Source organism: Podarcis filfolensis (genome assembly GCF_964270895.1).
Source record: "Podarcis filfolensis genome assembly, chromosome: 4".
In the NCBI taxonomy this organism is placed as follows: Eukaryota; Metazoa; Chordata; class Lepidosauria; order Squamata; family Lacertidae; genus Podarcis; species Podarcis filfolensis.
Window position 1 is genome coordinate 102451868 of NC_139607.1, and position 26786 is coordinate 102478653.

Genomic DNA, 26786 nt, shown 5'->3' on the forward strand with positions numbered 1-26786 from the left:
CCATCTGCCATGGATACTTTAGCTGAGATTCCTGCATTGCAGGGGGCTGGACTAAATGACCCTCAGGGGTCCTCTCCACCTCTACACTTCCATGGCTGTATAAGCCCCACCATTACTGGCTCCTGGTTTTGAACGGAAACGGGTTTACTTACGTCTCTTGACACGAGACTCTCAGAATAGCCTCACACAGAGAGAAACAGACAGACAAAATTCAGCTGCTGCTCTTTTTTGTTGATTTTACAATGTCTTTTTTTAAAAAAACACAGTCCCTATTTTGGAAAGGAATTAATACTTGGGACAGCACTGGATTATATATGTTTATTGGTTTCCTTTTGGAGGATGTCCAGACCAGACCAGTAAGCTGAGTTTATTAACTGTTGCAACAGGGTCCCCACTCGCCACACGCAGGAGGCAACAGTTAATAAAGATCAGGTTCACTAGCTGCCTTGCTTCTCAATATTCTCTTATTTTCTCCTTCTGATAGGGACTTAAGAACTTAAGGATTCTATATGGGCTCTTGGATACCCCAGAAGGGAAAAGGAGCAGTATTTTCCTTATAACAGTTGCCATCGCAATGCTAATAAAAGAGTCTGGTGGCACCTTATATACCAACAAAATTTATTGTGCCAGAAGCTTTTTGTGGGCTGCACTTTATGGGGAACGGCTGCAGCTGCGTAGTGGAGCACCTGCCATCCATGCAGCAGGTCTCATGTTCCACCTGAATCATAGAATCTTAGAGTTGGAAGGGACCCTGAAGATCATCTAGCACAACCCCCTGCAATGCATGCCTGGGAGAGACTTCCTGCCTGACACCTTGATGAGCCACTGCCAGTCAGTCTAGACCAGGGGTAGTCAACCTTCTTATACCTACCGCCCACTAATGCATTTTTTTCTCGATGGTAAAATTTCCTTACCACCCACCAGTGTTGCAGTAACATGGGGCGTAGAACCCCCTACCGCCCACCTGGAATCCTGAAATGCCCGCTAGTGGGGAGGAGGCACCAGGTTGACTACCCCTGGTCTAGACAGAACTGAGACGAAAGAACCTATGGCCTGAGTTGGTGGAAGGCAGTTTTCCACACTCTTTTATTCACTTCACCAGCTGCAGAAAGCGCCAAGTGTGGTGCGTTCTATGAAAACTTAATAATGCTGATTATGAACACCATTGGGTCACCCACTCCACAGTGAGTGGATAAGTTGCGAAATCTGGAGGTTGTCTGCATTTCCGTTCTCATTTCGTTTCTGGAATCGCGAGTTTGATAAAATTCAGCTCTGAAGGCAAACTGAACTGAATCCTGTCACATCCCTATGCACATATCCAAATAATGTTCTCTTGGAACGAAGTCCTACTGATTTCAGTAAACCATGACCCTTTCCTATTCATAGAATTATGGAAAGGAGCCCAAGGGTAATCTACTCCAAAACTCTGCAATGCAGAAATCAGAGAGAAGCCCTGGCAGTTGGCCAGACAACCTTTGCTTATAAACCTCCAGTCCACCTTCTGAGGGAGTCTGTTCCACTGCCATACAGCTCTCATCCTCAGAAAGCTCTTCCTAATATTTAGTCGGAATTTCCTTTCTTGTCATTTGAACCCGTTGGTTCAGGTTACAAGAAAGCATGCATTTTCGGACTGCAGCCTCAGCCAGCTGTCTTCGGCTGCAAACCTGTGTGCGTTTACACAGAGGAGGAAGTTTCACAGAATGCAACTGGTTGAGCTGGAAGAAACCCAGAGGGTCATTCAGGGACCACAGCAAATGTAATTCACTGAACGCTTTTTATGTTCATCATCGGAAACTGATGGAATTCGGAAACACTCTGCTCATGACCCCGTTTCCCCTGCTCTTCTTCCAACTCAGTTTGACCAGAGACCTCCCTGGGCCACGGATCCTTCCTCCTCAGCACCTGAGTTATCTGTTTGTCAGCAACATGATGCAACGTGCCGTGATTATCAGCAACAGAGAACTGGGGCAGAGGCAGACTGAAGCCCTTGTCTGCCTGTGTGCCCTTGGAAGGGGCTGCAGTATAATAATAATAATAATAATAATAATAATAATAATAATAATAATAATAATATTTTATTTATACCCCGCCCTCCCCAGCCAAGACTGGGCTCAGGGCGGCTAACACCAAATATAAAAACAATTGATTGAAATACTCCTGAAAAAACAAGATTAAAATACAACATTGAAACATTAAAACACAGCCTCAATTCAGTGGAAACTCAGTCAAAAACTTTTTGGGGGATAAAAACGTCAAGTCTTCACAAAGAAGAAGAAGAAGGAGGAGGAGGAGGAGGAGGAGGAGTTTGGATTTAATATCCCACTTTTTCACTACCCTAAGGAGTCTCCTTTCAAGTAGTGTCACAGAGCACATCCTGCGCATGAATAATAATAATAATAAAAATAAAATTTTATTTATATCCCTCCCTCCCCAGCTGAATAAGGTCCCTGGTTCAGTCTTCATCCTCATCTTTCATCGGAAAGGGATCCTCAGGCTGGGAAAATGGCTCTGTCTGAAGAGCTACTGCTGCTGTATGTCAGAACATGCCACACTGACCTCGGTGAGCTAGCTATATAAGGCAGCTTCAGTTCAACAGTTGAGCTTCTTGCAGCCCCCACCCCCGTGACAATGACAAACTGTCCCCAAGGGGCCGGGCTTGAGAGTGTGCTATAATTCCAGCCTCCTCCCGCCTGTTCAGTTCTGCTAGTGGCTTTCGTTGCAAGAAAGGGTCCACCTGGCCTCTGGTGCTAGAGGATGAGCTCCCTCCCAGAGTGACAAAGGTACAGGAAAGGTAGGGGATGCTTGCCTCTTGAATCTTAGGTGCGTTGCGAACCTGGGCTTTGTGTATCCCCCCCCCCAAAAGTTGAGAATCCTTTCATCCTGTCTCGAGGCGTCTGCTCGCGATAAAAGGCACCGGAGCAGAAACAGGGAGATGTGATGTTTGTATGAGGCCAGACACTTGTATGGGGCTTTTTACCAAGATGATATCAAGGAGAGGCTGGGAGAATAACTTCCTGGGGTTGGTTTGCAGCCTTCTTTTAAGCAGAGATTTTCCAAGAGTCAATTTGCTTGTCTGCACAGTCTCATGGGCTGTGCAACCACTGTACCCTTAAAACACATTTTTGAAGCATATTTTGAAGGACATGTGAAGGCTCTTCTTATTTCCTCCCTCAAAGAATTCTGGGCACTGCAGTTTGCGCCTGCATTGGTGGAAACCACAGGAGGGGAGGATGCTCTTGCGCTCGGATCCTGCTTGTGGTCTTCCCATAACAAGCATCTTTTTGCCACTGTGAGAACAGGATTCTGGACTAGACAGGCCATTGGCTTGATCACACAGGCTGCTCTTACGATCGAAGGGTTTCTGGGAACTGTAACTGTGCAAGGCGAACAAGAGAATTATTTAAGGGACAGAACATGCTCCAAATGTGCTAAAGTTATGGTGTGTACACCAGTGGCGTAGCGTGGGTTGTCAGCACCCGGGGCAAGGCAAGTAATTTGCGCCCCCTAGCCCGTGGATTTGTGCCCCCTAACCCGTGGATTTGCGCCCCCTAACCCGTGGATTTGCCCTAACCCCAGATGTTGCACCCGGTGCGGCCGGCCCCCCCTGCACCCCCCACGCTACGCCACTGGTGTACACTGCCTGCCCTCTATAAAAACCACAGCAACCTCCATGTATCCTAGTGTTCCACTCAAAATATTGTCACGAAGGTTGCATTCCATACCCTAATCTCTGCAGAGCGATAGCAAGATTCCAGGGCGATCCAGAAGTTCACCCAGGATTGTGTTTCCACTGGGAAAATCAAGGCACTGTGAAGGCTAGAGTTTCTCTAAGAAACACTGTGTTGGCCCGAATATAAGCCGCACCTGCAAATAAGCCGCACCTTTAAAATTCAAAGGGGAGGGGAGATGAAAAAAGACAATACCCGAATATAAGCCGCTCCCTTAAAATTGGGTTACAGGCTGAAAACTGCTGTGGTTAGTAGAATTGTAACTCCTAGTCAATTCAAGCCTTTGGTCTTGCAAGCCCGCAAAAGTTAACATAGAATTGCTAAAGTTGCAAATCGCTATTCAGTTGCTACAATTCCACAGGCATTCAAGCTCGCAAATTGGCAATAAAACATTTTTTTTTTGGTTCTGTTTTACCGTACGTCTGTTTCAGCAGTGATATCATAAAAGCCAATTTTTGTAAGGTCGTGAATTTAAGACGCACTTTAACTTTTCATGGTCGGAATTTGGAATAAATGTGTGGCTGATTTACTGGCCAATGCGGTATGGTTTATTTGGAATATATTTATGCTGGAGGTTTTCAGTGGGGGTGGGGGGTGCAGAACATTATGCCCTATGAGTGTCCCTCATTGCCCCCCCCCAGAAATCTTAAGTCCAAAGCTAACCTAGGAAATCTGCATATGTCACAGTTCTGCAGATTGTATTTTCCCTTCATATCCCAGATATTATCTAAATACTGCCATGTATTAATTTCTACCATTCACTGACAGACTCTGGTACCCAAGACCTGTGACAATATTCTGCTCTGTATGAATGGAAGAAGTGCTGGGGAGACAGGGCTACCTAATATTTCCCCCTCTCACCCTTTCCGTAACTCAGGGAGAAAGCGCCATGAAAATGTGCAAACTTTGAGCCGCAGAAGCATTGTAGCATTGTTAAGATACCCCAAGGCTCATTGAGTCCAACTTCCTGCATGGCTCTGGTTTCCAGCTCCATATTTCGAACTCAAGACAGACAACCCTGGTGCTTAGATGAGCCTTTGTGATTCTGGCGCCTTCCAGATGTTTTCGTCCCAGACCATTGCCCATGCTGGCTGCTGAATGAGATGGAAGCTATTGTCCAAAACATCTGGAGACATCAGGTTGGCAAAGGTTGACCTGGTTGTTTCGGTAACCTCTGAGTAGGACATGTTAGGCTGCTGTTCTGATGTCTTTGCAGTCAAAGGTAGGAAAGAGCAGTGCTTTTTTTTCCTTTTAAAAAAATGTTTAGGGATACTCTCGTTTTGACTCGAGAAAATCACCATTTTATAGTCCAAATTGGGGAAAAATAAATACAGCAAAATGGACAAAGGTACAAAGATTCACAAAATGTTTAGGGGTATGCATCCCCCCCCCAGAAAAAAAGGACTGAGAAAGGGTGTGGCCACAGCAACTGGGTCATTGGAGAAGAGAGGCTGGCAGGCAGGCTGACCACACACACGGCGCCTTTTGCACATAATGCAGCAGCACTGAATGCGTAGTGAATCTAATGTTCTGCTCTTAAAGGTAAAGGTAAAGGGACCCCTGACCATTAGGTCCAGTAGTGGCCGACTCTGGGGTTGCAGTGCTCATCTCGCTTTATTGCCCGAGGGACCCGGCGTACAGCTTCCGGGTCATGTGGCCAGCAGGACTAAGCTGCTTCTGGTGAACCGGAGCATTGCACGGAAACGCCGTTTACCTTCCCGCTGGAGCGGTACCTATTCATCTACTTGCACTTTGACGTGCTTTCGAACTGCTAGGTTGGCAGGAGCTGGGACTGAGCAACGGGAGCTCACCCCATTGCGGGGATTAGAACCGCGACCTTCTGATTAGCAAGTCTAAACCACAGAGCCACCCGCATCCCTTCAATGTTCTGCTCTTAGTCGCCAGTATTTGCTAGTCAGAGAAGTTCACCACAACCAAGCATGGAGGTTGCATTTTAATTTGACTTGTGGTCATTAATAACTACTGCTTTTATGGCAGTTATTGATTTTATCCTGTCCTCTGATGTTCTTGTTGTTTTTGTTGTTAAAAATGGGAAGGTCCATAGCTCAGTGGTAGAGCATTTGCCTGGAAGCAGAAGTTCCTGGGTTCAATCCCTGGCATCTCCTAGTAGACGTGGGAGAGACTCCTGCCTGAAATCTGAGAGAGCCACTGCCAGTCAGTGTGGGAAATACTAAGCTAAATAGACAAATGTTCTGACTCAGTATAAGGCAGCTTCCTATGTTCCTAGTCATGGAATTGTAGAGTTGAGTGGGACCCCAAGGGTCATCTAGTCCAACCCCCTGCAATGCAGGAATCTACAACTAAAGACTCCCCAACAGATGGCCACCCAACTTCTGCTTCAAAACCTACAAGCAAGGAGAGTCCACCACCTCTCACGGGAGTCTGTTCCACTGTCAAAAGGCTCTTACTCTTGAGATGTAGTCGGAATCTCCTTTCTTGTAACTTGAAACCATTCGTTCAGGTCCTACCCTCTGGAGCAGCAGAAGAGATGCTTACTCCATCTTCCATGTGACATCCCTTCAGCTATTTGAAGATGGCTATCGTGTGACCTCTCTGTATTCTCTTCCCCAGGCAAAACATAACCCCTAAGGGTTCCTCGTAAAATTTGGTTTCCTGATCCTTGGTTTGAAGAACATGAGCTGTTCATTTTTAATTCTGCTCTGCTTTGGGGTTTTACTGACTGGCTTAAAACTGGACTAGAAATAAGTCAACTGGCAGGCCTGGGCATTGCCCTCATTGTTCTTTCAACCCCTCCTAGCTAATGTTCATCCTATTACCCCTTGGAACTGACTCCCTCTGCTTGGCCACATAGGAATGGGGAGCTGCCATTCTGGTTTCATGGGCTCAAACCCACTTGACTCCTTCTCTCTCCTTCCCTTTCAGCTGTGTAGAACAACACAAGGGCATCGCACCAGACATGTCATTGTCAGCCACCAACAGAACTCATAGCGACACCTTCTCGTTCATCTTGATGGGCCTGCCTGGCCTAGAAGGTGCCCACTTCTGGCTGGCCTTCCCCCTCTGCGCCATGTACCTTGTGGCCGTGGTGGGCAACTGCACCGTGGTGCTTGTCGTGAAGATGGAGCCAGCCCTCCACACGCCCATGTACTTCTTCCTCTGCATGCTGGCTGCCGTGGACCTGGCCCTCTCCACCTGTACCATGCCCAAACTCCTGTCCCTCTTCTGGTTTGATGCCAAGGAAATTGGCTACAGGACCTGCCTCCTCCAGATGTTCTTCATCCACTCTCTGTCCGGAGTGGAGTCCACCATCCTTCTGGCCATGGCAGTGGATCGCTATGTGGCCATCTGCCACCCTCTGCAGCATTCCTCCATCCTCACCAACGCAGTGACGGTGAAAGTGGGCTTGGTGGCCGTGGTGAGAGGAGTCGTCTTCTTCCTTCCTCTGCCCTTTCTGATCAGCCGCCTGCACTTCTGCGGCTCCACCAACCTCACCCATTCCTACTGCCTCCACCAAGATGTCATGCACCTGGCTTCGGGCAACAGCACCACACCCAATGTTGTGTATGGCTTGGCTGCCATTCTCCTGGTGATGGGTCTCGATTCTCTGCTCATCTTTGTCTCCTACGTGATGATCATTAAGACTGTCTTGCAGCTGAAGTCAAAGGAGGAGCGCCTCCGGGCTTCTGGGACCTGTGTGGCCCATGTGTGTGTTGTCTTGTCCTTCTACGTGCCCCTGATTGGGCTGTCTGTGGTGCACAGGTTTGGGAGAGACCTTCCTGTCCTGGTTCAAATCACAATGGGCAATGTCTACCTCTTGGTGCCTCCAGTGCTCAACCCCATTGTCTATGGAGCCAGGACCAAGGAGATTCGGAAACGGGCATTGAGGATAATGAGGATAGGGAGTGAGGGAGGTTCTCATTGACCCAGAATTTTCTTTAGAACAGATTATCCTAGAGTTATTTCACCAACAGCTCTTCTGTACAGCTGTGCTTGGTCAACCTTTAAGATCACAGTCCTTGTTAGACAAATCAGGCAGAACAAAGCTGTGCACTGCTGCATCTCCAAGCCACTGTAAGTCAATGGCCATGTGTCCTTCCAGGCAGCTCTCAGTAGCTGCAAGACCCTAGTAGCCATGCTTCTTCTGTAGTTGCCACACCATTTCCTGGAGACTGAAGCTCATACCTGAAGGATCTGTCCTCTACCCAACTGATCACTGAGCTCCGTGGACAAGGGCCTCCTGCAGAAAGAGGCCCCCAAAAAGGTGTTTCTTAGTGACCTACCTCGGTGTTATTCAGGGATGTGTAACAAAAGGGTTGTCAACCACTATGTAGGTGATATATGCTTTGGAATTTATTGTGCAGAATAGGAAATCTCCTAAACCCACTTATACTCATTGTTGCTTGTGAGGTGGCTATAGAGAGCTTCATGCTCCTGGAAAGGCAAGGTGGAGGAGGACTCTTCCTGTAGGTGACAGAAAAGGGTCCCTTGAGAGACCCTCCCTCCCTCCCTCTCTCTCTCTCTCTCTCCCACTTGCCTCATACTGTTGATAATAAATTGAAAAATGCATGATGGGTTTATTCCATAATTTTAAACAAACCGAAGTATAATTAACTTTTGGCAAACTGAATTGGGCCTCTGGAAATATTGTATGCACATTTCTTCCTACCTTTCTGGAAACTTGTTGTGTGGTGAATAAAAACTACCTTTTAGATTACATCTATCTGCGTTGCCTCTTTAGGAGACTTGAATCCCCACATACACTTCAGAGGAAGCCTATCAGGGAAAGCTGTAGTGATGGTCACCAACAGGGGGAGCTTCAAACAAGAATTAGACAAATTTGTGGAGGAGGCTTTCAATGACACTACATCGTAAAGGGTTGGACTCTACAGTCCCTTGATTCCATGTGCAAAACAGCCTCAGCATAAAAGAAATGTCTGTATGTATTAGATTAGGGCAGATCCTTCAGTTTGGAATCCGTAGCTGGTTTCTCAGAGGTAACAAATTGGCCCCCAGGGACTGGGCTGTCTATAAATGCATCTCCTTTGGACAGCTGTGTTGGCTGTGTGAGGTTGTGCAGGCAGGGTTCACACAGCGACTGCTGCTACAGAGTGTTCTCTCAAAGGTATGTTGGGGGGGTTTCTTCTTGGTACTAGAATCATAGAAGTATAGGATCATAGAGTCAAAGAGTTGGAAGAGACCCTGAGGATCATCCCGTCCAACCTCTTGCAGTGCAGGAATAGGCAGCTGTTCAATACGATACAATATGATACTATAGTCTTTTTTGTCATTGTCCCATACAGAACAACGAAACTGAAAAAATCTACATCAGACATTCAAAAACCAAGAAGCCTGCTATCCCAGCCTGGTTAACCCCCTAAAAACTCTGATACCCCATAATTAAATACAATATACTCCCATAGAGACTACCTTACACTGTGTTTAAAACCAAAATCGCATTTGGGTGGAAACTGTTTCGCAGGTGGCCAGTCCTGGTCTTTAGAACCCTGTACCTTCTTCCAGAAGGCAGAAGCTGAAAGAGATAATTTCCGGGGTGCGCACTATCCTGCGCTATCTCTGCAGCTTTCTTATGGCACCTGGAAGCGTAGATTTGATCCAAGGTGGGAAGAGTGCACCCAATTATTATCTCCGCAGTCTTTACAACCCAGGACAGCATTGTTTTTTCCCTGACCGTGGGGATGAAACCTGCAACCTTGGTGTTATCAGCACCAGACTCTAACCAACTGATCCATCCAACCCCGCCTGGAACCCTCTCCTGCTTAGTCCGAAGATGGGCATTTTATTTGTATTAAATATATTTATATTATATCAGTTGCTGGGAAGCACAGGAGGGTTCCTGTGCTCGAATCTTGCTTGCTGGTTTCTCACAGGCATCTGGTTGGCCACTGGGAGAAGAGGATGCTATACCAGATGGATCATTGCCCTGATCCAGCAGCCAGGCTCTTCTAATTTGAAGACCTGTGGGAAATGTTGAATAGCACTGTTGCTGACCACAATAGACTTCTTCTGACAAGCCATTATCAAACTCGTTCCATTAGATTTCAGGCACTGAGGGAAAGTTCATCAAGCAGAAGAGCTGGTTCGGTGCTTCTGGGAATGGCTGTTGCAGGCTCCTGTTGCCAATGGCCAAGCTTGCCTCTTTTTAACAAAACCAACAAAAATGCTCTGCTGCGTTTCTTGTTCCCAATAAGACCCTGAATGAGCCCTCAAGAGTCTTAGAATGGTGCTTTACTTGGATTCCATTTGGTGGGTCCTCAAGACCCCAAGGAGAAAAGGGTCTTTTTCATCCTCACAAGGCCCCTTATGCACCAGGTGGGGCGGGGAGTGGACCGCCAGGTACAATCCAAGACAACCCCTGGTGGACGCACAGTGTCCCAAGCTCACCCAACCCTGATATGCGGCAGTGACCACTGTCCATGGTCTGTGGCCATGTTGCTCCTCACCAGCTGCTCCTAGAGTTGTGGGGTGTATCTACCTGAAGACACAAATCGTTTCTAATCTGAACAACTTGCAGACTTAGCATATAGAATAAGAGAACAAGAAGAACATACGTTTAGAGAACATTGGAAGACGTTTACTGAATATACGGTGAATAATTGTATACAGCTGAAAACGTTGGCAGCATTAAGATCAATTCAACAGTGTAAATAGGTTTTGATGGATGCAATAATGGAAAACTGATTGGTATAGTTTTTGTAAAATATGCAGGGGTTTAAGATATGTAAAATGAACCATGGAAAGAGAAGAAGGGAAGTCATTCCTATCTTAAGGATGTAAAATGAGTATTTGAAATTGTAAAACTGAAAATTTAATAAAAATTATAAAAAAAGTCACAAATCGTTTCTCAAACTGTCTTGCCCTAATGCCCAACACATCAGGCCTGAACAATGAGTCCTGCTGGTTAAGATGCATTGTGTGATCAGTAAAGAAGGCTACAATGGGGGGAGGGGGGAGTGACAGAGAACGAGAGAGACAGATGCTGCCTCATGGCTTACAATTAGAGACGGGAGGGCATATTGGTTTCATGGAATCAAACCCAATTTGGCATTATGAATCGACCCTCTCCTTCTCTTTCAGGTGAGTAGCACTCACAGGGCTTCAAGCCAATCATGTCATTGTCAGCCACCAACAGAACTCATAGTGACTCCTTCTCGTTCATCTTGATGGGTCTACCTGGCCTAGAAGGTGCCCAATTCTGGCTGGCCTTCCCTCTCTGCGCCATGTACCTTGTGGCCGTGGTGGGCAACTGTACCGTGGTGCTTGTCGTGAAGGCAGAGCCAGCCCTCCACACGCCCATGTACTTCTTCCTCTGCATGCTGGCTGCCGTGGACCTAGTGCTCTCCACCTGCACCATGCCCAAACTCCTCGCCTTCTTTTGGTTTGATGCCAATGAGATCAGCTATGGGAGTTGCCTTCTCCAGATGTTCTTCATCCACACTCTATCAGGCATTGAGTCCACCATCCTCTTGGCCATGGCTGTGGATCGCTATGTGGCCATCTGCCATCCCCTGCAGCATTCCTCCATCCTCACCAACGCAGTGACGGCTAAAGTGGGCTTGGTGGCCCTGGTGAGAGGAGTCGTCTTCTTCCTCCCTCCTCCACTGCTGATCATTCGCCTGTACTTCTGCGGCTCCACTGTCCTCACACATTCCTATTGTGTTCACCAAGATGTGATGCACCTGGCTTGTGGGGACAGAATGCCCAACATTGTATATGGCTTGACTGCTATTCTCCTGGTGATGGGCCTTGATTCTTTGCTCATCTTTGTCTCCTATTTGATGATCATTAAGACCGTCCTGCAGCTGAGATCAAAGGAGGAGCGCCTCCGGGCTTCTGGGACCTGTGTGGCCCATGTGTGTGTTGTCCTGTCCTTCTACGTGCCCCTGATTGGGCTGTCTGTGGTGCACAGGTTTGGGAGAGACCTTCCTGTGCTGGTTCATGTCACAATGGGCAACGTCTACCTCTTGGTGCCTCCAGTGCTCAACCCCATTGTCTATGGAGCCAGGACCAAGGAGATACGAGAAAGGGCATTGAGGATAATGAGGATAGGCAGGGAGGGAGGCCCTCATTGACCCAGATATATATATTTTTAGAACAGATTATCCTAGAATATTCCACTTAGCAGTGTATCTAGACAGATGTTCTTGGTCAACCTTTAAGATCATGGTTCTCATTAGACAAACTGTGCACTGATCTGCTGTATCTCTAAGCCTCCCATAAGTCAATAGCCATGTGTCCTTCCAGGCGGCTCTCAGGATCTGCAAGACCCTGGAAGCCATCTTTCCTGTGTGGTTGCCGCACCATTTCCTGGAGACTGAAGCTCACACCTGATAGAACATCTCAGCGCTCATACACCCAACCAATTACTGTGCTTTGCGGGTGAGAGCCTCCTGCAGAACCCATCTTATCAAGAGGTCCACCCCACACATTGAAGGAATCGGACCTTTAGTGTGGTGACGCCTTTGGATATCCCTGCCCTATATATGAGGCAGGCACCATCTCTGTTAAGACCTTCCTCTTCCATCAAGCATTTTAAATCTGCATCTGTATTGGAATTCTTTTAAATATTACCGTATGTTATTGTTCTCTTGTTGTATGCCACCCTGAGCTCCTTTGGGAGGAAGGTTGCGATATAGATTTAATAAATAAATTAAACAAAATTAATACCACATCCAGGCTGCACTCAGGCTGCACCCCCACCGCTGTGTTACATCACTCCGGTGTCAAGACATCCCAAAACACAACATACGTTGGGTTGGAATTTTCTCCCTTTCGGGTGGAGGGATGCTGCATAATGTTTAAGGTGTTTTTTGCTATTGTTTCTAGGCCAGCTCCTGAAGAGGCAAAGAATCATAAGAAAAAATGGCACTTCCTGACAAAAATGACCATATTTTCTTCTGTGTGTGTGTTGACAAGCATTCTGCCCCTCTGAGTTTTGGGTCATCTCCACCTGGGGAAATTGTGTGGCTGTTCCATTCTGTTAGATTTTCTGAGCTCAGAGTGGTTGGGGAGAAAGTTAAACAGGGAAAGAAAGCACTGAGGAGGGAATGCTGTGATCACAATATTGTGCAAATGCCCCACAAAAAATGGGACAACAAAGTGTGGGTGGTCCCAAGTAGGTGCTCATTGTAGAAGCAAATGGATTAGGTTTTTAGCTTTTTCGCTATCTGCATTTCAATCGATTAGGTTTTTTTCCACTGTTTAAATTCCGTTATGAATTACTATTTAACTATTATACTGTATTTGTTTTTAGAGCATTTGTGCTTGAGCCGAGCTTGCTTTAATTTTTGTAAGCTGCCATGAGTCCCAGTTCTGGGGGAAAGGCAGATAAATAATATAACAAATAAATACAATAACAGCAGTCCCCACCAAAGGGAGTTTCTTAGGAACCAACCTCAGTGTTATACAGGGATGTCTGAGAAAAGGGTTATCAGCCACTGTGTTGGTGATAAATGATACAGAATTCACTCCACAAAACAGGAAATTTATTTGTATCTCCCCTGAACTCGCCCTTACTCATCTTTGCTTGTGAGACAGGCTAGAGAAGGTTTCCTGCTCAGGAAGAACAAGGATATAGTCTGAATGCTTCACCTGTAGCTCTATAAATCGCTTAATGTGTCAATACGAATGGAAGTCGTTAAAATTGCAGTTGCTGTATAAGGGATTGTTATGTTGACTGGAAATCAGTAACATTTTGGAATGCAGAAATAAAGTAAATCATCAAAAGATCAATTCTAGCACCTAAATGGTATAATTTGGCATCTGAATGATTGGTATTAGCAATTGTATTATAATTTGGTATTGTTATAATGAGGCTTTTATTGGATTGTTGTAATTGATAACTAATAAAAAATATCCAAAAGAAAAAAGAGAAAGTTTCATGCTCCAGGAAAGGCAGGGTGGAGAAGGACTCTCCCTCTCGGTGGCAGAAAAGGGTCCCTCAGAAGACTATCTCCCTTAGAAGACATCTGAAGGCAGCCCTGTTCAGGGAAGTTTTTAATGACTGATGTTTTAATGTATATTTTTCATCTTTTGTTGGAATAAATTCTCATTCTCATTCTCCACATCCTCATCTCTCTGCCATTTCCCTCATACTGTTGATAATATTTTGAAAAACACACAATGGGTTTTTTCCATAATTTAAAACAAACCCAAGTGTCATTTACTTTTGGCAGACTAAATGGGCCCCTGGAAATACTGTGTGCAGATTTGTTCCTCTCTTTCTAGAAACCTGTCACAAGGTGGATAAAAGCTACCCTTGAGCTTATTGCGTCTGTCTGCGTTGCCTCTTTAGGAGACTTGAACCCCCACATATGCTTCGAGGGAAGCCCGTCAGGGAAAGCTGCAGTGATGGCCACCAACAGGGGCAGCTTTAAACATGGATGAAACAACTTCATTAAGGAAGAGGCTATCAATGGCTCTTAGCTGCAATGGCTACCTTCCATCTCCACCACTGGACTCAGCAAACCTCTGAATATAATAATAATAATAATAATAATAATAATAATAATAATAATAATAATAATAATTTATTTGTACCCCACCCATCTGGCTGGGCAGCTTCCAACAAAGATTAAAAATACATTAAAATCTCACACATTAAAAACTTCCCTGAACAGGACTGCCTTCAGAGGTCTTCTAAATATCAGGTAGTTGTTTATCTCTTTGACATCTGGTGGGAGGGCATTCCACAGGGCGGGCGCCACCACTGAGAAGGCCCTCTGCCTGGTTCCCTGTAACTTGGCCGCTCACAGTGAGGGAACCGCCAGAAGGCCTTCAGAGCTGGACCTCAGTGTCCGGGCAGAATGATGGGGGTGGAGACGCTCCTTCAGGTATACAGGACCGAGGCCGTTTAGGGCTTTCAAGGTCAGCACCAACACTTTGAATTGTGCTCGGAAACATACTGGGAGCCAATGTAGGTCTTTCAGGACAGGTGTTATATGGTCTCGGGGGCTGCCCCCAGTCACCCCAGTGTTGTGTTGCTCCTGTCCTTCTAACAAGCTTCCCATTGGGACATCTGGTTGGCCGGCAAGGGTGCTGGATTAGAGGGACCATTGGCCTGACCTACTCATGTTCTTAATGTTGTCACCTCTAAACAAGTTGGCAGGAGCTGCACCTTCTCATGAGTCAAGTCACACATTATGGAAATGTCTCTGATTCTTTCCTCCATAGCTTGTTGGGCTGTTGTTTTTTGTTTTCTTTTCTTTTTCTTTTTTAAAGCCTAGAGCATCTTTTGGTGGGTGCCGAGGAGAAGGCAGGTGGGAGAAGAGGGCCAGAAAGATCTCTTTGGTACCAGTGGGGGAAATATGGTGCATATGGAAGCTGTTGGGTGAACAAAAACTGACTCTTGTATTGAAATGAAAATTATTCAGTCCAAAAATATGGCCCAAAAGTTTTACTTACTCAGAACTTAACTCCAAACAACTTAAAGCAAATAAAGTTACATTCCACTAGATGCATAATTATTTATACTGATCCCAGCCTAAGGCCTATCTTAGATTACAAATATAGTGGTATCTCGGGTTACAGACGCTTCAGGTTACAGTCTCCGCTAACCCAGAAATAGTACCTCGGGTTAAGAACTTTGCTTCAGGATGAGAACAGAAATCGTGTGGCGGTGGCGCAGCGGCAGCGGGAGGCCCCATTAGCTAAAGTGGTACCTCAGGTTAAGAACAGTTTCAGGTTAAGAACGGACCTCCAGAACGAATTAAGTTCTTAACCCGAGGTACCACTGTATATTGCATCCTGAGCTAAAAATCAAAGTTCACTCTCTTCTCCACTGCAGCCTCCATTAGCCCCAGGCTGTTTGCTGGAGGCAGAGACTCACAGTCCATTCTCTTCAGCAGCTTGGAACAAAGAAAGCAACCCACCAAAGGTGGATGCCTGCAGATTAGCATATGCATAAACCTGTAACACAATCCATTTCATGTGACAAAACTAGAAGACATACAGTCCCATGATGCAGCCCCATTAATGATAAACCTGTTAGGCTCTTCTTTAGCTCCAGTGGAAATTTCCTGCCATGCCTCACATTACAATGCAGGCACATTATAGATATATTTTCCATTTCAATGTACATTACACAATTATGCTTAACAATTCTGACTAAACATTAGGAAGAGTTTTTTGATGGGAAGAGCTGTTCAACAGTGGAATGGACTCCCTCTGAAGGTGGTGGACTCTCCTTCCTTGGAGGTTTTGAAGCAGAGGTTGGGTGGCCATCTGTCTTGGGTGCTTTAGCTGAGATCCCTGCATAGCAGGGGTTTGGGGTGCCTCTTTGAGTTCCCTTCCAACACTACAGTTCTATGATTCTATATGCAAACAGCCTCAGCATAAAAGAAATGTCTAGATATATTGCATTGTGGCACACCCTTCAGCTGGTTCCTCACAGGTAACAAATTGGTCCCTAGCGGCTTTGCTTTCTATAAATCTCTTTCCTTCTCTCAGTTGTGTTGGCTGTGTGAGGTCCAAACAGCGACTGGCGCTGGAGAGCGGTCCCTCAAAGGTATGGAGTGGGGGTTTTTTCTTGAGATTGGGGCAGACTTTTTGTTTTTGATAGACTAACATTCCCTTGAGACCTGGAACCCCCTCCTGCTGAGTCTGAAGATGGGCATTTTATTTGCCTTAAATATATTTATATTATATCAGTTGCTGGAAACCTCAGGACGGGAGAGGGCTGCTCTTGTGCTCATGTTCCGCTCCCTAGTTTACCACAGGCATCTGTTTGGCCACCTTGAGAACAGGATGCTGCTCCTGGAGTTATGGGATGCATCCACCAAAGAGCACAAATGGTTTCTTAAGTGCTCTTGTCCTACTGCCCAACACATCAGGCCTGGACAATGAGTCCTGCTGGTTAATCATGCAGTATGTGATCAGTAAAGAAGGCAACAATGGGAGGGGAGAGAGAAAGAGAGTGAGTGAGAGAGGAAATGAGTGAGAAACAGATGCCGCCTTGTGCCTCGCTCTTATGGAGAGAACATTTTGGTTCCATGGAATCAAACCCAGTTTGACACTGTTAAACTACCATCTCCTTCCCTTTCAGCTGCGTAGAACAACATAAGGGCATCACACCGGACATGTCGTTGTCAGCCACTAACAGAACTCATGGCGACTCTTTCTCGTTCATCTTGATGGGCCTACCTGGCCTGGAAGGTGCCCAATTCTGGCTGGCCTTCCCCCTCTGCGCCATGTACCTTGTGGCCGTGGTGGGCAACTGCATGGTGGTGTTTGTCGTGAAGACAGAGCCAGCCCTCCACACACCTATGTACTTCTTCCTCTGCATGCTGGCTGCTGTGGACCTGGCCCTCTCCACCTCTACCATGCCCAAACTCCTCGCCTTCTTTTGGTTTGATGCCAATGAGATCAGCTATGGGAGTTGCCTTCTCCAGATGTTCTTCATCCACGCACTATCAGGCATTGAGTCCACCATCCTCTTGGCCATGGCTGTGGATCGCTATGTGGCCATCTGCCACCCTCTGAGGCATGCTGCCATCCACACCAATGCAGTGACGGTGAAAGTGGGCTTGGTGGCCCTGGCGAGAGGGGTCATCTTCTTCCTCCCTTTTCCATTGCTGATCATCCGCCTGCACCTCTGCGGCTCCACTGTCCTCACACATTCCTATTGTGTTCACCAAGACGTGATGCACCTTGCTTGTAATGACAAGCTGCCCAATGTTGTATATGGCTTGGCTGCCATTCTCCTGGTGATGGGTCTTGATTCTCTGCTCATCTCTGTCTCCTACGTGATGATCATTAAGACCGTCCTGCAGCTGAGATCAAAGGAAGAGCGCCTCCGGGCTTCTGGGACCTGTGTGGCCCATGTGTGTGTTGTCTTGTCCTTCTACGTGCCCCTGATTGGGCTGTCTGTGGTGCACAGGTTTGGGAGAGACCTTCCTGTGCTGGTTCATGTCACAATGGGCAACGTCTACCTCTTGGTGCCTCCAGTGCTCAACCCCATTGTCTATGGAGCCAGGACCAAGGAGATACGAGAAAGGGCATTGAGGATAATGAGGATAGGGAGGGAGGGAGGCCCTCATTGACCCAGATACAATGCCCCACTCTTCTCCAGTCATGCCTTGCTGCCCTGAGCCATAAACACTGAGGTTCATTCTACTTTGCCTCCCAACCCCACTTTTACTTGAACATTGCTCTGGTCCTGACCACCATCTTATCCAGGGCTGACATTCCAGACACCCACCTCCATGTCTCTGGCAGAGATTTCGCCTCCAACAGATCCTAAGGCCCATTTTGGGTTACCTGCAGATTCCCTTTGTCTTCATATAAATGTGGGCATGATAGCCATAGTTGAAGTCAGCTTTTGCAATTGTGAGACATGTGCTTTCCCCATCTATTTCCATTGACCAGGGTCTGTTTCTCAGTACTGTGTGATCATTGCTCATGTGAGAGTTCCCGTCCAGAGGCACCATGGATACACAAAATCATGCATAGCTGAAAGCTGTCTGATGGAAGGGCAGGAACCTATTTCTCCACTGCCAGAGGAAGAAGAAACAGAGGAAATCCCAGGACGAAGAAACCTGGATTCCTTGGCTGTGGAAGAGAGGGGAAAAGCAGACAGCGAGAGAGGCAAGCGGAACCTGCAGCACGATTCCAGCATTTTTCTTCCACCTGCATCCCTTCCACAGTTGGAGTTTCTTCCTCCTCCATCGACCTCCATTTCCTCACTCATTTTGTAGCCTAGGGCGCCAGGGTTCCTTCTCCCTCTGTCTGCCTCCTGCCTCCCTCATGCCTTATTCTCTTCTTCTCCTCCAGTACAACCGTCACCTGGAAGGCTGGCTCTGGCTGCCCCAGCCAAACTCTCATAAAGGAATTTGTGCAGGTAAAAGGTACGTGTGATGTGAGTGCACTTCAAATCAATGCCTCCGTTTTATCTTGAGGTACCTCTTAAGTTATGAGTGCAATGCCTGCTCCTGTGATGCCACAGAATACTGAGCCAGTGAATATGAAGGCAAGGAGCAGTAAGAAGAGCAGGGAGGTTGGAGGAAGGGTGAGCTAGCAGAGGAGAGCCATGAAGAAGAAGCAGAAGGGAGACCTCAGGGTGGAGGCAAAGAGGAAGGAGAAAGTGGAGAGGGAAGATTGCAAGTCTCAGAGAGAAGGAAAGCTGGGAGAGCCAGTGTCAGAAATGTCAGACTGTGGACGAACAGCCTCTCCACAGGGTCCACCTCCCTCCATGAATCTAAGCAAAATATAATAAAGTATTTTTCAACAATAAAAATTAATAACACTAGATGTTCTAAGAAGTGAAGAAGAGACATTGGAGGCTTTTAAGCAGGTGTTGGGTGGTCATCATCATGGATGCTTTCATTGAGATTCCTGCAGGGTTTAGATTGTTGGCTATTTGCAGTATGGTAGCGCTGCAGAGAGCTTGCTGGGGAGACCATGCATTAAAAAGGGACTCAAAAATAACTTAAACAAGGTTTTAATAACAAAAGCAAAAACGGACTTCCGGGTCAGCGCCATCGATTAATGGCGGATTCCCTCTGAGTCTCGGAGGGACCAGCTCCGCAGGATCGGGTCTTACCGCTGTGGCAAAGCGGGGGCCCTTTAAAAATCACAGGCGGGGGAAGCCTGTGAACGTGGGGACTCGGCGGGCACCATTTGCGCCCCCCCAATCTGCGAAGGGACCCTTTTAAGGGCTCCGGAGCGGGACAGGGTGAGCGGCGCGGTGCTGAGAGTCGACTGCTTCTTCCGCGGAGTGAAGCCACACAGCCGTTATCAGAGAGCGCTGACTTTTTCCTGGGACAATTGGACTTTGAAAGTAACTACCCGTGAGTAGGATTAAATTGGATTTAAAAGGAGCAAGAATAAGTCAATTCGACACCGAAGCGGGAAGGTATAAACAGGAAGTCTGCCTTCCCTTCTTGTAAACAGATTAAAGCAAAGAGACTGTAAAGCGGAAACTTGGAAAGACGTTTTGGAAAAAGACTTAAATCTTAACATCAGGAAAGCGGTCTCCCCTCCAGATTGCAGGAGAGGAGGGGGGAAAGTTTGAGGTGTATTTACCTGCAAAAACAAGAGGAAAAGGAAGCTAAAATCCGCTGCCTAAAACCTGGGAACGGACTGCCCCTAGACAAGGAAAGCCGCTCAGTGGAAAGCCTATCGGTAAGCAGAGGGCTTTTGATTTTGCTCTGCAAAAAGAGATACAGTGTTTCTGGACTTCTCCTGGTTTTAAAGTAACTGTCTAAGTGGACTGAAACTGTTATTTTTAAGTGAATTGGGGGACTCATAAGGACTATATTTGTTTTTAAAAGTTGCAAGCTCCGGCTGTTACTGTGTCCCCCTAGAGGAGGATTGACATTGCTACAACTGGGTTATAGGAAAATTCCTTTTCAAAACAAACTTTCAACCGTGGGATTGACCTTGGATTCTCATGAGAGTGTTATGGCAGATGGGAGAGGAAAGTTAGAGTTGGCGCAGGAAAAGACTACTAGGTCTGGCAGACACTATTGGACAGACACCGCGCAGCAGCGAAGGGCTTCAACATCTGGAGCATCTGGAACATCAGGGGCTGCTCCTCCACAGGTCAAATCAAAAGTTATGTCGTCCGAAGACGTTTTGGCACATGCACTTGGAAAAATTAATGAATCCTTGGAAAACTTAGCTAAGCAGGTAGCTGAGACAAATAAACAAGTAGCTGAAGCATCAGTTAAAATTGATCTGAATACTACAAGCATTAATAATTTGAGACAGAAGGTGAATACCAATACACAGTCTATTGAAAAACTATTACAGGAATCTGCTTCGACCAGAAAGATAGCTGAAGAAGCAAAAGATATTGCAACTGCTACTCAAGAGAAGATACCACCAGTATATAAGCAATTGGAGGACCACGGTTTGACACTGTCCATGATTGAATTGAAAGAGAAACAAAGAAATTTAAGAATCAGGGCTGTACCAGAACGTGAGAAAGATAATCTGGCTGACTTTCTCACACAGGAATTTACAGATTTTTGGCAACAGGACTTGGGGAAGGAAGAATTTAAGATAGTGAGTGCATTTAGACTTGGAAGAGGACAAAGGAGAAACAAGGTGAGGGACTGCTTGATTACTCTTCGAACAAAAGAGGAGAGAGACAAAATTTTGAACCTGCACTATCAAAGGACTTTGGAAATTGACAATTCAAGCGTGGAGATATTTAAGGATATTCCAAAACATCTTTTGGACTTAAGGCTTAACTACGGAGATCTAGTTGCCCTGTTGAGAAGAAATAGAATTCTCTTTAGGTGGGAATTTCCCCAAGGCCTATCCTTTAAATATAAAGGAAGAAAGATAAAAATAAAATCAGTTAACGACAAAGACAGGTTTCTGAAAGACCACGAAGAAGATCTACAGAAAGAAGCGGAATCCGGAGAAGAGCCAAGAGCACTGGAAAAAGGAATACTAGATATAGCAAACCTATATTTTGGATTGCACGGTCCAGAGAAAGAGACACCATTGACAGAACAAGAACAGACACTTGGTGCAGTCGGAGGCAAAGCGAAGTAACCCCATCATGACTCTGCAACTTTTAAGTTGGAATTGCAACGGCCTTAACTCTCCTCGGAAGAGAAAAAGTGTTTTTCATTTACTAAAAAAGGAACAACTGGACTTGATTTGTCTACAAGAAACTCATGTAACAAGGTTACACAGGAAACTACTTATTAACAAGAGATTGGGACAGGAGTTTATCTCATCTGACAAAGTTAAAAAAAGAGGAGTTGTGATATATGCAAAGGAGAGACTATTACCAAAATTAATTTTTAAAGATGAACAAGGAAGATTCCTGGCAATTGAAATTCAAGTTCAAGGAGAGAAATTTCTGATTGTAGGAATTTATGCACCGAATGAGGGGAAATCTGAATTCTTTAAAAAGTTGCATGAGATCTTATTGGACTATTTGGATTACAATCTGATTTTGATGGGGGACATGAATGGAGTAGTATCTACAAACATGGACAAGGCACAAAGGCAGGTAGTTACCAAGGATGGTAGACTACCAAAAACTTTTTTTGAGATGACAGACATTATGGACTTAGTGGACATTTGGAGAACAAAGAGCCCCTTGGGAAGAGAGGGAACCTTCTTTTCTGAAGCCAAGATGACATGGACTAGAATGACCAAATATGGGTAACTAGAGGAATGGCACCAAAGATAAAGAAAGTGGAAATCTGCCCAAAAACTTGCTCCGACCATAACTCTTTAAGGATGGAGATGAAGCAAACATCAACTGGCTCCTTCAGATGGAGGATGAATGACACCTTATTTGGAGATGAAGAAGTGGATAAAAAGGCCCAAAAAACTTTGAGAGATTATTTCAAAATAAATATGAACACTAATGTAGGAAAAAGAGTAATCTGGGACGCAAGCAAAGCGGTTATGAGAGGGTTTCTGATACAACAGAATGCAATAAAGAAGAGAAGTCAAAATGAGAAGAAAGATAAAATTTTGGAGAAAATAAAAGAAAGTGAGAAGAAATTGAGGGCAAAACCAAAGTCGCAGGAGATTTTGAGAGAAATAAAACTATACCAAGTACAATATATGGAAATTATGAATCAGGAAATAGAATGGAAAATTAAACAAATGAGACAAAAAACATTTGAATCAGCTAATAAATGTGGGAAATTGTTGGCTTGGCAAATGAAAAAAAGACAAAAATTAAATACTATTACAAATTTAGAAGTGGAAGGAAAGAACATACATAACCCAATTGAGATTAGAAACTGTTTCCAGAGGTACTTTAAACAATTATACTCACAAGGGCCACAGAAAGAAATGGACATAGACCGATTTTTGAAAACAAATGGATTACAAAAAATCTCCCAAGAAAGTAAATTAATGTTGAACTATAAAATATCTGAACAGGAAGTAGAAGGTGCCATTCAAAATATGCAATTGGGAAAATCTCCGGGACCGGATGGGCTGACTTCTAGATATTATAGATCTTTGAAAGAGTGGTTATTACAACCTTTGAAGGAAGTCTGCAATGAAATTCTGGAAGGGAAGAGGGCACCAGAGTCGTGGAAAGAGACGTATATTACACTTATACCGAAAATAGAGACTGAAAAGACTCAGCTTAAGAACTACCGCCCTATATCGTTACTTAATGTGGATTACAAAATTTTTGCTGACATTCTGGCCAAGAGATTGAAAAAAGTATTGATGGAAGAGATTCACAAAGACCAAGTGGGCTTTCTCCCGGGAAGACATTTGTCTGATAATTTGAGGAACATAATTGATATCCTGGAAAAATTAGAAGTGAATATAAACACTAAAGCAGTTCTGATATTTGTGGACGCGGAGAAAACTTTTGACAATATCTCTTGGAGTTTTATGAAAAAGAACCTACAGGGGATGGGGGTAGGCCAAGGTTTTGAAAATGGTATAGGTGCAATATATTCTGAACAAAAGGCTAAATTAATTGGAAATAATGTGGTGACGGAAGAATTTAAGATAGAAAAAGGGACACGACAGGGGTGCCCAATCTCTCCATTGCTTTTTATATCGGTCCTGGAGGTTCTGCTGAATATGATTAGAAGGGACCGGTTGGTTAAAGGTATACAGGTCGGAGCCAAACAGTACAAATTGAGAGCATTTGCAGATGATTTAGTATTGACGTTACAGGAGCCAGAATCTAGTACTAAAAGGGTTTTAGAACTAATTCAAGAATTTGGTCAAGTGGCAGGATTCAAACTGAACAAGTCAAAAACTAAGGTTTTAGAGAAAAATTTAACACCGATTGAAAGAGAGAGGTTTCAGAATGAGACAGGTCTGACTGTGGTCAAGAAAGTGAAATACATGACAGCAAAAAATGGGAACTTATTTAAAGATAATTATGAAAAATGTTGGACGGAAGTGAAAAAAGACTTAGAAATTTGGTCAAATTTGAAGCTTTCCTTGTTGGGTCGAATTGCAGCTATAAAGATGAATGTATTGCCTAGAATGTTTTTGTTTCAAACATTGCAGATTGTGGACAAGATGGATTGTTTCAAGAAGTGGCAGAAAGATATCTCTAGATTTGTCTGGCAGGGCAAGAAGCCCAGAATAAAATTCAAGATATTAACTGATGCAAAGGAAAGGGGTGGATTTGCCCTGCCAGACTTTAAACTTTACTATGAATCAGCAGCATTCTGCTGGTTGAAAGACTGGCTGCTTCTTGAGAACACAGACATTTTGGATTTAGAAGGTTTTAACAATGTCTTCGGGTGGCATGCATATTTGTGGTATGACAAGGTTAAAGCACATAAAGCATTTAAGAACCATATTGTCAGGAAAGCTTTGTTCAATGTTTGGATAAGATATAAGGATTTAGTGGAAAATAAAACCCCAAGGTGGCTGTCACCAATGGAAGCAAAAGCCCAGAAAAAGCTCAATATGGAGGCCAAATGGCCGAAATATTGGGAAATTTTGGAACAAGAGGGAGATAGACTAAAACTGCAGAGTTTTGAGAAACTAAAAAACAAAGTGCGAGATTGGCTTCATTATTATCAGATAATGGAGGCATATAATTTGGACAAGAAAATTGGCTTCCAGGTGGAAAAATCAAAATTAGAAACAGAACTGTTAGAACCCAAAACTAAGATTTTGTCAAGGATGTATAACTTGCTGTTGAAATGGAATACTCAGGATGAAACGGTGAAATCTGCTATGATTAAATGGGCACAAGATGTTGGACATAACATTATGTTTGCTGACTGGGAACAGTTGTGGACCACAGGTATGAAATTTACGGCATGTAATGCCTTAAGAGAGAATATTATGAAAATGATATACAGGTGGTACATGACCCCAGTCAAGCTCGAAAAAATATATCATTTGCCCGATAATAAATGTTGGAAATGTAAAGAAACTGAAGGTACATTCTTTCACCTTTGGTGGACGTGCCCAAGAAGTAAGGCTTTCTGGGAAATGATCTATAATGAAATGAAAAAGGTATTTAAATATACCTTCCCGAAGAAACCAGAGGCCTTCCTTCTGGGCATTGTCGGCCAATTGGTGCCAAAGAAGGACAGAACTTTTTTTATGTACGCTACAACAGCAGCAAGAATACTTATTGCAAAGTATTGGAAGACACAAGATCTACCCACCCGGGAAGAATGGCAGATGAAGGTGATGGACTATATGGGATTGGCAGAAATGACTGGCAGAATCCGAGACCAGGGAGAAGAGTCGGTGGAAGAAGATTGAAAGAAATTTAAAGACTATCTACAGAAATATTGTAAAATTAATGAATGTTAGAATGATGTTGGATTGAAATTAAGTGGTTTCCAGCTGTAATGCTTTAAGAGAATATGAAAAAAAGGGTTATAAATAGGTAAAAACATAATGGTAAGGATTTGCTGAACCAACAATTTGAAGTGGAATACAAAAAAGGGAGGTATGAGGAGGTCTGGGAAACAAGCTAAAGGAAAATAAGCAATGGAAAATTTGTCTGTTTTTAATTATTTTTATTTTGTATTTTTGTTATTTTTCCCCCCTTCATTTTATTGTAATACTTTAAAAAATCTTAATAAACATCTTATAAAAAACAAAAACAAAAGCAAAACTCCTTTTACACTAAATACATCAACAACAAACCAGACCCAACCACCAACCCATCCCCCAGGGTAATGGGAGAGCTAGGTGCTGCTCCTTATATACTACACCCAATTGCTGACACAGCTTAATCAATACAACTCAGCAGCACCTGCTATGTTTCACAGCTGCAAGACTGGGTCTCGTTATCTTGCTCTGGCCCTTGCTCTGGCCCCTTAAAGACATACACATCAGGTGGAACAATGATGAACCTTTACATATAAAGAAACCATTCAACATAGATGACCCTCGGGGTCCCTTCCAACTCTACAGTTCTATGATTCTGTGGCATAGAGCCTGCCCTGGTCACCAGTAAAGGACCACCTCGCTCATCAATTCATTTGGCCTTTGACTTATGGTGAAACTTTCCATTGTTATTATTTTGCCCCTTCAGGATTTTTTTGTGTGTTTTGTGAGCAAACACTAAATGACGGTGTCATTCTAATGAAACTCTAAGCATGACTATGCCCAGAGTTATCGTATTTTTTGCTCCATAGGGCGCACCGGACCATAGGGCGCACCTAGTTTTTAGGGAGGGGGGAATAAAGGGAAAAAAATTATTCCCCCCCCCCAGCCCCAAAGAGCAAAGAAGCCAAGACAGCCAGCGGGATGCATCTGCTTTAGCCACGTGCAACCTCTCCAGCAGGTGATGGATCCCGCTGGCTGTCTTGGCTTCGTTTTTAGCTGCAGGGCTGGGGCTGGGGAAGCCCGAGCTTCCCCTGACCCCAGCCCCCAGAACAGGTCTGGGAGCTGCCTGAAGCCCGGGGAGTGCAACGGGAGTTGGCGCTGCACTCCCCGGGCTTTAGGCTGCAGGCTGCTATCCGCAAGCCTTCGGAGCCTGGCGGAAACTCCCACCGCGCTCTGAAGGCTTGCGGATAGCTGCCTGAAGCCCAGGGAGTGAGAGGGGGCGGTGCGCACTGACCCCTCTCGCTCTCCAGGCTTCAGCGAAAGCCTGCGTTCGCTCCATAGGACGCAGACACATTTCCCCTTCATTTTTGGAGGGGAAAAGTGCGTCCTATAGAGCGAAAAATATGGTATTTTGGATTAATGAGCTGCACTGCAGTAAAGCAGCATGGCCTGTGATTACAGCACATTGAGAGAGGTGGTGTGTCAGCCGCCAGATCCCGACTCTGCTCTCTCCTCTCAGGGAATCATTAGCTCTGATTCCTGCATTCCAAAGGTTGGACCAAGTGGCAATTTGGGCCCCCTTCCAATTTTACAACTTTGTGATTCTTCTAGCAAACAAGGGGTCCAAAGTGGTGTTCTTTTGAGCCTTGCAGGCAGCAGTTCCCCCTCAATCGTTCCTCAAAGATGCCCTCTTGGTGGTGGCTGAAGTTGACTATCTGAGCAGAAGTCACTTCTCGTCGCCATTGGCACAGGGCCCTCTGCGGCCGATTCCTTTGAGATGCTTCATGACTGCAACTTCTCAACAAATCCTCCATTGAGCTCCGTCTGCCCCTTTACCAGCATAAAAATAATAATAACCAGAAT

The 26786-nt window shown here is 45.1% G+C and overlaps 4 protein-coding genes across 4 annotated transcripts in view; all 4 read left to right on the forward strand.

The window, feature by feature from the left end:
* The window catches only part of LOC310760833 (uncharacterized protein), a 199768-nt gene that overhangs the window by 147338 nt on the left and 25644 nt on the right, over nucleotides 1-26786 (forward strand). The gene's annotated exons all lie outside the window — the stretch shown is intronic.
* LOC310760867 (olfactory receptor 51E2-like) lies at nucleotides 2707-7632 on the forward strand (the record flags this gene model as incomplete). The annotated part of the gene is made up of 2 exons (XM_083610080.1): nucleotides 2707-2780; nucleotides 6633-7632. The coding sequence occupies exon 2, from the start codon at nucleotides 6667-6669 to the stop codon at nucleotides 7630-7632; it is 966 nt and encodes a 321-aa protein (XP_083466206.1). The 5' UTR covers nucleotides 2707-2780; nucleotides 6633-6666.
* Nucleotides 10838-11800, forward strand: LOC310760872 (olfactory receptor 51E2-like; the record flags this gene model as incomplete). Its single annotated transcript, XM_083610084.1, has 1 exon — nucleotides 10838-11800. One exon carries the CDS (start codon nucleotides 10838-10840, stop codon nucleotides 11798-11800), a length of 963 nt encoding a protein of 320 aa, XP_083466210.1.
* Nucleotides 16805-17767, forward strand: LOC310760871 (olfactory receptor 51E2-like; the record flags this gene model as incomplete). The annotated part of the gene is made up of 1 exon (XM_083610083.1): nucleotides 16805-17767. The coding sequence occupies one exon, from the start codon at nucleotides 16805-16807 to the stop codon at nucleotides 17765-17767; it is 963 nt and encodes a 320-aa protein (XP_083466209.1).